Source organism: Papaver somniferum, unplaced genomic scaffold (genome assembly GCF_003573695.1).
Source record: "Papaver somniferum cultivar HN1 unplaced genomic scaffold, ASM357369v1 unplaced-scaffold_135, whole genome shotgun sequence".
Taxonomy (NCBI): Eukaryota; Viridiplantae; Streptophyta; class Magnoliopsida; order Ranunculales; family Papaveraceae; genus Papaver; species Papaver somniferum.
Window position 1 is genome coordinate 10,242,610 of NW_020622713.1, and position 12,989 is coordinate 10,255,598.

General features: G+C 38.1%; 2 protein-coding genes and 1 non-coding gene across 5 annotated transcripts; 1 reads left to right on the top strand and 2 right to left on the bottom strand.

The window, feature by feature from the left end:
* Positions 1-48: 48 nt before the first annotated feature.
* LOC113333992 (putative uncharacterized protein MYH16) lies at positions 49-8,961 on the top strand. 3 transcript variants are annotated; one of them, XM_026580343.1, is made up of 10 exons: positions 59-169; positions 1,164-1,246; positions 1,957-2,225; positions 2,324-2,614; positions 2,696-6,163; positions 6,399-7,221; positions 7,311-7,963; positions 8,108-8,261; positions 8,354-8,435; positions 8,604-8,961. In XM_026580343.1, exons 3-10 carry the CDS (start codon positions 2,010-2,012, stop codon positions 8,704-8,706), a joined length of 5,790 nt encoding a protein of 1,929 aa, XP_026436128.1. In that variant the 5' UTR covers positions 59-169; positions 1,164-1,246; positions 1,957-2,009; the 3' UTR covers positions 8,707-8,961. The 3 variants fall into 3 exon arrangements, with proteins under 3 accessions (XP_026436129.1, XP_026436128.1, XP_026436130.1); XM_026580344.1 differs by lacking the exon at positions 1,164-1,246 and having other exon boundaries at positions 49-169; XM_026580345.1 differs by lacking the exons at positions 59-169; positions 1,164-1,246 and having other exon boundaries at positions 2,093-2,225; positions 2,361-2,614.
* Positions 8,962-9,154: 193 nt separating this feature from the next.
* On the bottom strand, positions 9,155-9,228 carry TRNAN-GUU. The gene has a single exon. It is a non-coding gene; the product is annotated as a tRNA-Asn (tRNA).
* Positions 9,229-12,355: 3,127 nt separating this feature from the next.
* Positions 12,356-12,766, bottom strand: LOC113334088 (elongation factor 2-like). The gene has a single exon (XM_026580426.1). The coding sequence runs from the start codon at positions 12,764-12,766 to the stop codon at positions 12,356-12,358; it is 411 nt and encodes a 136-aa protein (XP_026436211.1).
* Between the last annotated feature and the right edge of the window lie 223 nt (positions 12,767-12,989).

Below are 12,989 nucleotides of genomic sequence, written 5' to 3' on the forward strand. Positions count from 1 at the left end.
CCCTTTTATAAAAATTACTCCTGAAACAGAAACCCAACCCTAATGTTTCTCCATTTTTCTTTACTGAAGTTCTCCACAGATTTTCAACGGGCTTTGTCAAAAACTACATCATCCATTCAGCTGTGAGGATTCAGAGAAGATCAATTTCTCAGAGATTATCAAAACAATAGTAAGTACCCGTCTTCTCTACCGAATAGCTCAAGAACAGTTTTTTCTTTTTCTTTTTTCGATTGATCAATCAAATACCTTGTAGTTAGACTGATTCAAAGAAAAAATTAGTGAAATGGGGTTCGTTATTTCTTATAAATTGGTTGTGATTTGGAACTTTGAATTGATCTTTTTATTTTTTTGAATAAATGAAAAAGATACTGCAATTGATCCATTTCCGATCGATTTTGGAAAAGTTTTCACTGATTTGATTGTAGTTGAAGGAAATTGTTCATCAATTTTGATTAATTATCTCAAAGTTCATCTTAATTTCATGAATTGTGATGAAATTGAAAAAAAAGTTGCAAAACTTAAACCAATTGGTTACTGACGAATTACATTGGAAACCTAAAACCATATCCCTTTGGTCGACCAACAATAAACTCAGCTTACAGATTACTTATTAGGGTCTATTGATTTGAATATGAGATTATGGGAACTGTATCTATCATGTTTGTACGAGCTTATTGACTTAACCTGTTATGAACTCTCTTCCGGCAATGGTACTGATGCCCATAATTTATCCTCCTTTAGGAATGTTACTGTTTCGCGTCTAAGCTTTGCATCAAATGGTTTTCATGATATGAAGCTTCATTAAACCATCACACTCTTCAGTAAAAAAAAAAACTACATATTATTCAATTTATCTACCAGAGAGTTGAACTCTCACTTTGTGCAACTTTCTCATACTTGAAGGTTTGCCATGCTGCCTGAAAGAATTTTTTGATAGCATGTTGCGAGTTGTTGTTTCTTATAGCTGTATGATTTAATAAAGCCAGGAAACTCTCTGTTGTTTTCTTCATCAAGGAAAAACTTGAATCTCTGGTTTAGATTTATTAACTCCAGTTTGTTCGTTGTCTGGATTCAAAAAGAAATTTAATTTGTGAACTTTAGTTATTTATGTAAATTCCAAACAAGATATCACCTTCTGATTCCTTGCCGCAATTATTAACCAGGTCAAGAATACAATTTCCTGGGGACTCGGGTATATGATTGTCTCCAGTGTCCTCATATCACTGGTGCACCCAGTTATCATCAGGTATTAATGTCCCTGATGAAGAAATAGTAATCTCGGTAGTAATCTCGGTACCGATGAAGAAATAGTGTCCTCTTATATCGTTGCTGTATTCTGTTGAAATAGTAATCTCGGTAGTGTCCTGTGGCATTTTGCGTTCAACTTCTCTTTTGCTTTGTCGATCACTTTGGGTTTCCAGGTTTCGACATTTAGAAAACTTTAGGTAATTTCAGAAACACGGTACCATTAGAGGAGTGTGAGGTTACTAATATTTGTGTTTTTCGGGGTTTTTTTCATTTGATGTTGTATGTACGTATAGTAGTGATTGTCAGTTTATGGAACTCCATCATATGATAGTCCTGGATAAGGTTAATTTCTGTTTAGATCAAGTGATTTTCAGCTTAGTGTGGGATACACATTTGCTTTATTGGGAAAGGGATACACATTTGCTTTATTGGGAAATATAGAAAATGAAAAACAAACCAATTTAGCTGGTCTATGGTGACATATACGGGACTGTTACAATGCCAAATTGTGCAAGACAATGAGTCTTTTTATGGAGTACAAGATTGTATGCATCACACATGCATGTGGCTAGTTATGCTTACCAGTTTTCTTCTGCTGGAAAAACGCATCTCGCATATGCTTGGCTAATTATGCTTATCAGTTTCTGTCTCAAAAACTCACTTATTATGTTTTTTCAATTGATTTCTGTGTGCATATTTTATTGTTAGGATAAGAAATTAGGTTCATGTGAGGACTGAGATGTCTGACAGTTCAGAAAAGCATGAAGATTTTGAGGAACTCCATGGTAGTTGAAAATGGGGGAATTGACGGAAATGAACATGAAATTGAAGTTACTGAGTCAACTCCAGATCTAGGGGTTTCATCTGAAGATGTTGATTCGGCAGCTGAGGAAGGAACAAATGGTTTTGCTACTAACCACAGTATTAATGCTGGAGACGCTGAAACGCAACCACCAGCTACCAAATTAGATCATCAGGTAGGTTATGATTGTTTGTTAATTTTAGAATTTTTAGGTTTTTTGTAGTTTATTTGTGGATTTTGAGGTCTGAATTGGATGCTATAATGAAAACCCAGGAGAGTCTGAAGGAAGATATGTTTGTTGATGCCTCAGATGAGTTGGATTTGGATAATAACAGGAAGAATATTGATGTTGAACAAGAACGACCTGTTGTCTCCATCAATGAAACCCAGGACGAGAGTCATCACATCATGGTGGAAGCAGAAGAGGAGAAAGTTGGTACAGAGGAATCTGGTTCTTCGCCGGTGGAGGATGGTGGACAAACTCGTGTATTTGAGGTTTCACAACTTCGGGCAATGTTGAATAAAACTGTTGCTGAGAAAGACACAATGGCGCATGAGTATAAGGTCGGGAATTTGAACTATGTGGATATTTTTGTTTTCGTCTGGTTGGGAAATATCTGATTCGAGTTTGTATTTGTGGTGCAGGTCGAAAGAAATGGCTTCATAAGAGAACTTTTTACACTTCGTCAGAAGCTTGAGGTTATCACTAGTCAGCATTCGCCAGTTGAGACTGGTGAAGGGCAAGCTGAGAATCATCATCAGGAAGAAAAAGTGGAGGGGGTAAAAGGTAGTAGCGATGAGTTGATTTCTCCACTGCAGAGAATGATCAGTGACTGTTCCAGATTAACCATGCGTCTTGAAAGTGTTTTAGATGAAAAGTTGCAGTCTGGGGATGTGGTAAAACAACTCGAAACTGTTATTTTCCAGAAGGATCGAGAGATTGAGGATCTTAATGCGAAAGTCAATGACCTTTCGGTTTCCAAAAGTGCTGTTGAATCTCACATGGAAGCACTTCAACAGACGTTGAAAGAATCATCTGAAGTCCATAATGAATCAAACCTACATGCAGAGGTTGTATTGAAGAGGTTATTAGTTTCTGTTAGTGCAATAGTCAAGCAAGAGGACTTGTTGGATGATTCTGCTAGTGACAAGTTATCTCTTGTTGAAAGGGGAATCTCTTTAATGATTGAGAACTATAATCAGTTTCTTGTTGAAATTGATGGTCTCAAACAATGTTTGACTGAGGTTAGGTCGGATTTCAATGTACCGGAGGAAAAGGATTTTGGGTTTGTTTTTGGTGTTGCCTGTGAAGAGCTTTTTTCCTGCAAAAGAAAGGAGGTTGATTTTGTTGCAAAGTTAAATCAACTAGAAGCTGCAAATAACAAACTGATGAAGGAACTAGACAAGGAGAAAGAGACGTTAGAAGTGGTGAAGGAAGAAGCCATCAGAACCAAAGGGGAACTGGAGCAGGAAAAGGTTAGGTCTGCTAATACAAAAGAAAAGCTTGGCATGGCCGTCACAAAAGGTAAGGCACTGGTTCAGCAGAGGGATTCACTGAAGCACTCAATTGCTGAAAAGACAAATGAACTTCAGGAATGTTTGCAGAAATTACAAGAGAAATCTGATTCCCTTGAGGCTGCTGCCGAGGAGTCGGTCAGAAGCCAAATTTTGGCAGTCTCACTTCAGGAATCATTGGCTGAGAAGATGAATGAGCTTCAGGAGTGTTTGCACAGATTACAAGAGAAATCAAATTCCCTAGAAGCTGCTGAAGGTACTTCCGAGGAGTTGGTGAGAAGCCAAAATCTGACAGCTACACTCCAGGAATTACTCTCCACGAAGGAAGCTATTCTCAAGGAAATTGAAGACATCTTGCCTGAGGGTATGCTTGCTGAACATCAGTCCACGAATATACTAGAAAGAGTCAGATGGCTTGTGGATCATAAGAATAAATTGGATGATATCTCTTTTGAATTTCACAAAGTGAAAGATGTTTTATCTGCAGCTAACCTGCCAGAAACAGTTCTCTCTTCCAACTTGGATTCGCAGATAAACTGGCTCAAGGAGTCATTTTCACAAGCTAAAGTTGACATAACAAAGTTGGAAGGTGAAGTTGCTAGTGCTTGGGTGTCTGTTGGCTTACATGAATCGGAGTTGGCTGAAGCACGTAATGAGATTGACCTACTGAGTGTGTCTCTTTCTGCAGAGAAAGAGGAGAAGGGTACTCTTCAAATGGCATTGTATGACCTATCTCGCAAATATGAAGCAGTTTCTGAAAATGAGCACCGGGTTTCATCTGAAAAGGATGGACTAATAAGAAAGTTTCTAGAGGCTTCTGAGATGCAAAACCCGGAGGACTCTGATCAAGCTGACATTGCTATGCTTGTAGAGAAGTGCATTAAGAAGATCAAGGAGCAAAACAGTACCACTTCGGAGGTTTCTCTTTTTGGCACAGAACAGTTTGAGAGAATGCAGAGTTTACTGTATATACAGAATCAGAAACTGATGCTATGTGAGAACATATTAGAAGAAGAGATGGTGGAGAAATCGAAACTGATGAACTTGGCAAGCGAGTTAGAAAGAGTGTCTCGAGAAAGTGATGCACTAAAGGATGAAAATAAGTCCCTGCAAAACAATCTCGAGCGAGCTGAGGATAAAACTGCTTTGGTTAGGGAAAAGCTATCAATGGCTGTGAAGAAAGGCAAGGGTATGGTCCAAGAAAGGGAAAACCTGAAACGTTCTATAGATGAGAGGAATATCGAAATTGAAAACCTCAAGCAAAAGTTGGAGCAGCAAGAGTCTGTTGTTTCTGAGTGCAGAGATCAAATTAATAAACTTTCACGTGATTTGGAAAGCATGTCTAATTTAGAATCTGATTTGGTGGCCATGAAAGAGCAGAGAGATCAATTCCAGCAGTCCTTACAAGAGAGCAATAATACTTTGCAGATAATAGTTAAGTCAATTGATATTGCCGTTACTGTTGATGCAACTTTCGAGGATTCTGTGGAAAAGGTGAAATGGCTTTTGCAGTGTTATCATGATTTTCAAGCTGCCAAGTCTCGTGCGGAACAAGAGTTAGTAACAATAAACCAGGAAAACATTTCAATGTCCAGCAAATTGGAAGAGGCAGATGCAACTATTAAATCACTGGAAAATGAATTATCGAAGTGTAGTGAAGATCTCTCTCTTCTGACACAAGCAAAGCAAGACATCGAAGTCAGCAAGGCCTATGTTGAGGAGTTAGAAAAATCAAAAGAAGAGGCTGGACTTAAAGCTACAAAATTCACAGAGGTTCTTGCCACTATAAAGTCACTTGAAGAAGCAGAATCATCTGCCGAAAGAAGAATTTCTGTTCTTGTTGAGGAGAAGGCTGCTGCAGAAAACGAGCTAGAGAAGGCAAAATCAGGAGTAGATTCTCAAGCTAGTGAGTTAGCAGAGGCGAACCGAAGTATAAAATCACTTGAAGAAGCAGTATCATCTGCCGAGAGAAGAATTTCTATTCTTGTTGAGGAGAAGGCTGCTGCAGAAAACGAGCTAGAGAAGGCAAAAGCAGGAGTAGATTCTCAAGCTGGTGAGTTAGCAGAGGCGAATCGAACTATAAAATCACTTGAAGATGCTCTATCTCGGGTGGAAAAGCATGCTTCCGTGCTTTCTGAAGAACGGAACGATTCCCAAGTTGCTAGAGATCTCTTGGAGAAGGAGCTAGAGGAAGCAAAAACTGAAGCCAGCGTTCAAGCTAGCAAGGTATCAGATGCATACACAACAATAAAATCTCTGGAAGATGCATTAGCAAATGCAGAGAATGACATTGCGGTGCTTGTCAATGAAAAGAGAAATACTGAACAGGAAATAGCAACACTTAATGCAAAGTTAAGTTCATCCGTGGAAGAATTGGCTGGAACTCGTGGAGCCTCCGAAGGGCAGTCTGTGGAGCTACTGGAGCACCTCAATGATCTAGAAATGTTAATGAAAGATAGCACGCTGCTCTTTTTATTAACACAAGGCTTTAAGAAAAAACTTGAGAGCCTAAGAGACATGCACCTCCTTCTAGAAGGAATACGAGATCGGTTCGTTGAGGAAGGCTCGGGACTATTGCCTGCTCAAGCTGGCACAGAGGTACAGTTTTGATATATGTCTTTGAACACCTTGTTTTTCATTGCAAAGTAATAAATGACCCTATCTCCGAGTTCTAGTTTCAAATGAAATGAAGATTGGGACAATAGATTTTTGTGTTAGCCGCCGACTATCCTCACAATTATTGATAATATGATCTTCGCTGCAATTTCCTTCCCTTGGTCTGCTCATGTGTTTTTCCAAAAGTTTATACGTCTTCTTGATGTTTATATTTCAGAAGGATCATCACCTGGAAAATCTTTCTCCAACAGACCTTGAAGACTTTCATAACGATACAATGCACAACAGTGAGGGTAGTGCTGCGGACTCTAAGAATATCTCCTCATATTTCAAAGATATCATAGAAGGTTTCAATATGAAGAATAAATTGATCAAAGATAGTTTTGTAGGGTTTTCTGGTTCTATGGATGACTATGTTGCAGTCCTCACCGAAGCATTGCAGCAAACAATGGATGGAGTTGTTGCAACGCTTGAGACTATGGAATCTTTGAAGCAGCAGGTGAAAAACGTGGAAATTCATAACCATGAGCAAGAGAGCGTGATAGATAAATTGCAGAATTATGTGACTATGATGCTTTCTGCATGCAAGGATATTGTTGATGAGCTGAGATTTGAAGATGAAAATTTGAACTCTAGCTTGTTCTCAGGTGAAAGGAAAGCTGGTGGTGATGCAGTGGAAGAGCAACGGGCCTTACTTGGCACTGAAGGTGTTAAAGTGTTAGTGAATGTTCTAAGTGCTATTAAAAAATTTCAAAGTCAAAATAAACAGTTGGAGAGCTTAAATAGTGCATGTGAGGTTACCATTAAAGATTTACAGACTGAATTGGAAGGGACCAAATTAAACCTTGAAAGTGTCACGCAAGAAAGGGATCTTCATCAAAGCAGAGCATCTAAGTTGGAGACTGCTTTAGAAGAGTTGAAGAGTTCCTGCAACTCGATGAATCTTAAACTGGATGAATGTCTTGCCATGGAAGATGTATTGAGGGAAAAAGAAGCAGAACTATCGTCCTTGCACGTTTCTTTAGCAAGTAAAAGTCAAGGTATGTAAACTCAAGTTAACCTTAGATTTAAGCTGTAAATCATTATTGGTTTTGTCTAATGACTTGTTTGATCCTCTTTGTGATTTCAGAAGAAGAAGGCCGCCTTCTTTCAGAAGGCCAAATTCAAACCCTTCTAGAGAAGATAAATGGAATTGAGATCCCTTTTAGGGTGTCAGAATTGAAGAACACGGAATCTTTTGCGGAAGATCCTGTTCAGAAGCTCTTTTACGTTGTGGATACAGTTGCACAGATGCAACATCAGCTTGAATTATCTGCTCATGACAAGGAAGAACTGCAATCTAGACTTTCAGAAAGTGTTCAGGAAATTGAGCATCTGAAAAAGGAAGCTGGAGATATTATTAGCATTAACCAAGAGCTAGAACATTCAAAGAGTGACTTAGCTAAGTTAGCCTTTGATTTGGAGAAAATAATTCAGAAATTTGGAGGGGATGAGTTAATTAAAGAACAAAAATCTGTTGCCGTAAGAAATCTATTTCCTGTTTTAGAAAAGCTGATCAAAGATCTAATCCTAGAATCTGAAAATTCAAAGGCTAGAGCCCAGGAACTGGGTGTCGAATTGCATGGGAACAAAAAGTTTATGGATGAGCTGTCAGCGAAAGTTGCATTACTTGAAGTTCCAGTTCGTAAGGGTCTGCCTCCATCAGATGCTGTCCAGGATAGGAGCATACTTGAAGGGCCTTCATTGGCATCTGGTTCAGAGATATCTGAAATTGAAACCATTGTAAGCAATTTTGACTTAGGTTTTAAGCTTTCCATACATGGTTGTTATGTTGATCGATACACACATATACCTTGAATACGGTATCCAGTTTTAGTCTTGACAGTTAGAGTTGCTTATACAAATCACTCACTTTTGCTAATGTAGGGTCCAGCTGGAAGGAACTCCACATCCCCCGCTGCTTCTTCTTCTGCGGCTCATGTGAGGTCCATGAGGAAGGGATCAAGTGACCATCTTGCTCTAACTATTGATTCCGAATCCGATCGGCTACTCAACGTCCCTGAAACTGACGATGATAAAGGTTTGAATGCGGTTTTATGTACTAGATGATCACTTTCTTAAAGTAGTTGTTTTGAGTAGCTTTGGGTGGATTTCATAGCTGCTTTCTTGCAGGTCATGTGTTCAAATCACTAAATACATCTGGCCTCGTCCCCAAACAAGGAAAGCTTTTAGCTGATCGGATCGACGGGATCTGGTACATTTTCAGTTTTCCTGTTCTTTTATTTCTACTTATTTTGGGGCACCACATGAAGTGTATAAATATCTTACAATTCACTTTTTCCCATCTCTAGCTAAGGATGTAAATACTACTTGATCCCTTCACTAGTTGCTTACAATTATGTGATTCATCTTTTGATTGCAGGGTATCTGGGGGTCGAATTTTGATGAGTCGTCCCAGAGCAAGAATAGGTGTCGTAGCTTACTGTCTGTTGTTGCATATTTGGTTGTTAGCCAACATTTTGTGATAGAATCATTCCAACATCAAACGCTTCCACAATTCTTTTACATCACTGCAAGTTGTACTTGTATTATAGGTGTAAGTTGGCTCCGTCTTGTTTTCATTTCTATTTTTTTTTTCTTTATGAATCTCCAGAACCACATTTTAGAGTTCTGGAGAATCCGAGCTTACATACAAGTAGAAATTGTCTTAAACTGTTCCACATTTGATCATTGAATTATAATTCAAAGGAAATTTATATAGAATGAGCTTTTTTTGTGAATGTCACATTCTGGTTACTGTATTTTCCTCTGGCCATCATCCCAATAACGTCGCTGGCTTCAGAATCTCGTAATGCACATATAAAGATGTTTGAAATTTCAGCTCCGTACAATGCGAGGATTTGTAACCTCACTTGCTTTTTAAGCACATGAGAGCAGCAATTAAGACATAGTAGAAAAAAGAGAGAAAGAAAACGCTAGAAACAGGGATTGAACCTGTGACCTTGTGGTTAACAGCCACACGCTCTAACCAGCTGAGCTATTCCAGCTTACTTGTGCTTTAATGTAAGAATGATTTTTTGGGAACTACTCAAAAATGGTGGGGGACTACTAGGTCATAAGAATATCTATCCTATAGTTATAAAGGGTGTCCTAAAGTGTGGAAATGACTAACCTATCCTTAGCCTAATTTAATCTAAAACCAACCTAATAACCACCTATATATATATATAACCACCACCTCCTCCCACCACCGCCACCCACCACCACCGACAATCACCTATCACCACCACCAACCACCACCACATATACATGTATAGCTTAATTTAAATCATTAACAAAGATATTCTCACAAACCCATTACTTGTCTCTCATTTGTGGTTGAAAAAATGAGAAGTAATCATCAAAATGAGTTGAAAATGTAAGTTGCAGAGATAAGTTCGGCTAGGAATTATGTGAAAAACTTTGTCGAGCTAGCGAAACTCAACTTTAATGGAGGTTTTTTCTTTTTTCAAAGAAAAGTTCGGTTACGTTGCAAAAGAAATGTCCCAACCGAACTTTTGGTTCGGTTTCGTAGTAAAAAGTTCGGTTTCGTCGCAAAAAGTTCGATTTTGTCACACAAAGTTCGGTTATGTCGCAAAAAATCAGTTTTGTCGCAAAAAGTTGGGTTACCTTACAAAAAAGTTCGGTTACGTCGCAAATTTTTTCTCCTAACCGAACTTTTCTCTGAAAGAAAAAACTCCATTAAAGCTGAGTTCGGCTACCTGTGTTTTCAGGTGTCGTAGCCGAGCTTTTTTAACCAAACCGAAATCAATTTGTAAATTGTTCATTTTTAGGAATGTTTTGGTCAATTCAAGCACCATTAACTAAATCTGAAGTATCCGTGAGTACCCAAAACATCGTACTCTTGTTGTGGCTCTTAAAGAAAAAGATCTATTTGTTTTCCAAAACCCTCATCTTCATATCATCTTCCTCTTCCCCACCCAATAATTCTCCTTTTAATAAAAATCAACTTATTAGTTTAATCTCACTAATCATTATACTAACTAATTTTATTACCAAGGACAAGTTTGGTATTAAAAAATTTTTAGATAAGGGGTGACTCAAAATTACTTCTAATATCCACTTAAAAAATGAAGAGTAGTCCCCCTCCATTTTTGAGTAGTGCCCAAAAAACCATTCTCGTATAACTAAAGTTTTGAAAATTATCTTTTCTCGAAATGTTACCAGTTCAGTTTATGACACATCTCGTTTTTTGCATTATGGAATTTATCAAGTGCTCGCATTGCGGAAACTTAAGAATACTTTGTAGTGAAGTTCTAGACTAGTAGATGACACAAATGCATAGAGGATCTTTTTAGCATTGGGTTGGGCTTAATTCATTAAACAGTGAGGTTGAGCATCGAACAAAATGTAAGTGTTTCAAAATAAGAAACCTATTTTGAGGCATATTAGATTTTTTTGAGGCATACTAGATAATGCCAAAATAAGGTCACTAAATAAAAAACAACATCACCCCTCATCCACCATTTTTGATAATGGCATAACTACCCTTATATAATTAGTGTAAATGATTATGATTAGAATTGATTAATTATGAATTTTAAGGATTGATTAAACATTAAATTATTAGTGGTGAATTAGTAGAAAAATCAAATTTATGTGAGAGAGTTCGGATTTTTGAGAGGAAGAAGAAGTGAAGAAAAAAAGCTTGGGTTTTGACTTTTGAGATTTTAGTGATTAGAAGTGACCAAAATGTGTGATTCAAATCAGAGGTAAACTTCTATCGAGGTTTAATTTCCTTTTATAAGTTGAATCTGTCAAAAAATTGAATTTTTAAAACCCAGATCTGCTGACCAGATGAACAGTTCGGCTGATAACTTTTGAGACGAACTTCACTCAGAAATTGAATCATCCACTAGGTTCGGCTTGAAAAATTGAGGTTCGGCTGGAAAATTGAGGTTCGGGTGGAAAATTGAGGTTCGGCTGAAAATATTGTAAAGTCGCATTAGCCGAACATAGTGTTTCTCTAAATCATACACTAAGTTCGGCTCAAAATTGATACTGCAAGATCAGCTGAACTGATCTTCTGAAAACCCTAATTTCATCTTTGAAATCATATTCTACCGATCAAACAAAATAAAATCAATCAAAAACAAGATGGGTTTGTTACGCATACATTCTAAAATACATCTAAGAGCAATTGAGATTTGGATTTCGCATTCCAACATCGCTCACTTCGATTCGTGTTTCCTTTGTTTAATTAATTTCTTTATTGAATTGGAGTCATAGATGTTTAAGTTTAAAGTTTATTTTGATTTTTAATTTTAGATTTTTGAGGATAAGGGAACTATGACAAATTGAAATTATTTAGGGATATATAGGTAATTACACTACCTTTAGACACCCCTTATAAACCCACCCTAGATAATATAATGGATGAGTATGCCTCAAAAAAAAAATGAGTATGCCTCAAAAAATGAGTATGCCTCAAAATAGGTGGTTTGCCAGGTGATAAAGAACGATGGATCAGTAATTTTACAGAAGTCAGTGACAGGGTTTCCATTGAGGATCTTGATGTTCAAACCTTTTCAATGAGTACTACGTTAATCATAACCCTTCAGGTTTGCCAGGCTTCGGTAAAGATGATACTATGAACGTTCAAGCAAACAATTTCTACCGAGGAATAGGAAAATGGTGATTGGATGAATCTTAATTATAGTGGTAGGGATTTATCCAACTATTTGGGGTTTGCTTAACAATGCAGGAACTCTTTATGCAGCTCGGATGCCGAGTCAGAGAAGGGCATCTTCATCAGCCTTCGAATCCGTGGTGGAGAAAGTCACCGTTCCAGAAAATTCGTGAAGATCTTCCATTTTATTTTGTTAAATGAAGGCATTTCTGGATTTTTATCAATTAATTCGAATTTGTTTGTCTTGAATATATTACTGTATGCTGGATTTGGTGGTTGGAAATCTGTATTTCATGTTTTGGATTCAGACCTGTAAGTAAATTAGCTAAAATCATTTACTGTTTGTGCATAAATTAGTAAATTAGCTTCAGGTTTGCCAGGCATTTTATCACATGTATTTTCTTGTCCTCGAAATCACAGAGAGAGAGGTTATCTGTTCATAACAAGATCTTCAGCTTAAGTACCAGGCTCCAAAGGATCAGACATCACTGTATCCCAATGATCAAACACGCACAGGGAAAAGCCTGTCCTGATGTCGCAGCCTTAAGCTGGTAACAAGAGAAACCAAATGCCTCGATGACGGGTAGATAAGCTTTGATGTTGTAGAGAGGACACCGTAAACACCACCAAGACCAGTCTCCGGAGCTTGGATCTCGATACATAAAGTCTAGGTTTAGCTGTGAGACACTGAGGTTGCATAGCCCTCCTAGGGGTAGGAATGACCTGTCCAGCACCTCTGCAAATGATATCAGTATGGAGAACCACGTCACATGCATATACCCCGTCATGTTCTCTTCTGGTAGCACAGCTTCCTTTGACACCCATGAAAGCTCTGCGACAACTGAATCCTTGATTTCATTAAGGTACTGAACTCCCTTACACATATCCACATCCATGTTTGGACCAGAATTCCTGCATGACCCGTGAAATCGTCCCGCAATTAGGGCATAGAATCAGATTTGGACAGACGCTTTCAACCAGCTTGGGCAGGTCACAGGCAACCAACCTGACACTCCACAGCAATACAGACAACAGAAGAGATGGAAACAATTAGGGAAACTGTGTCACCATCACACCTGCAGTTTAGAGTAACGGAAGCACCTACTACTGGGATCCAAT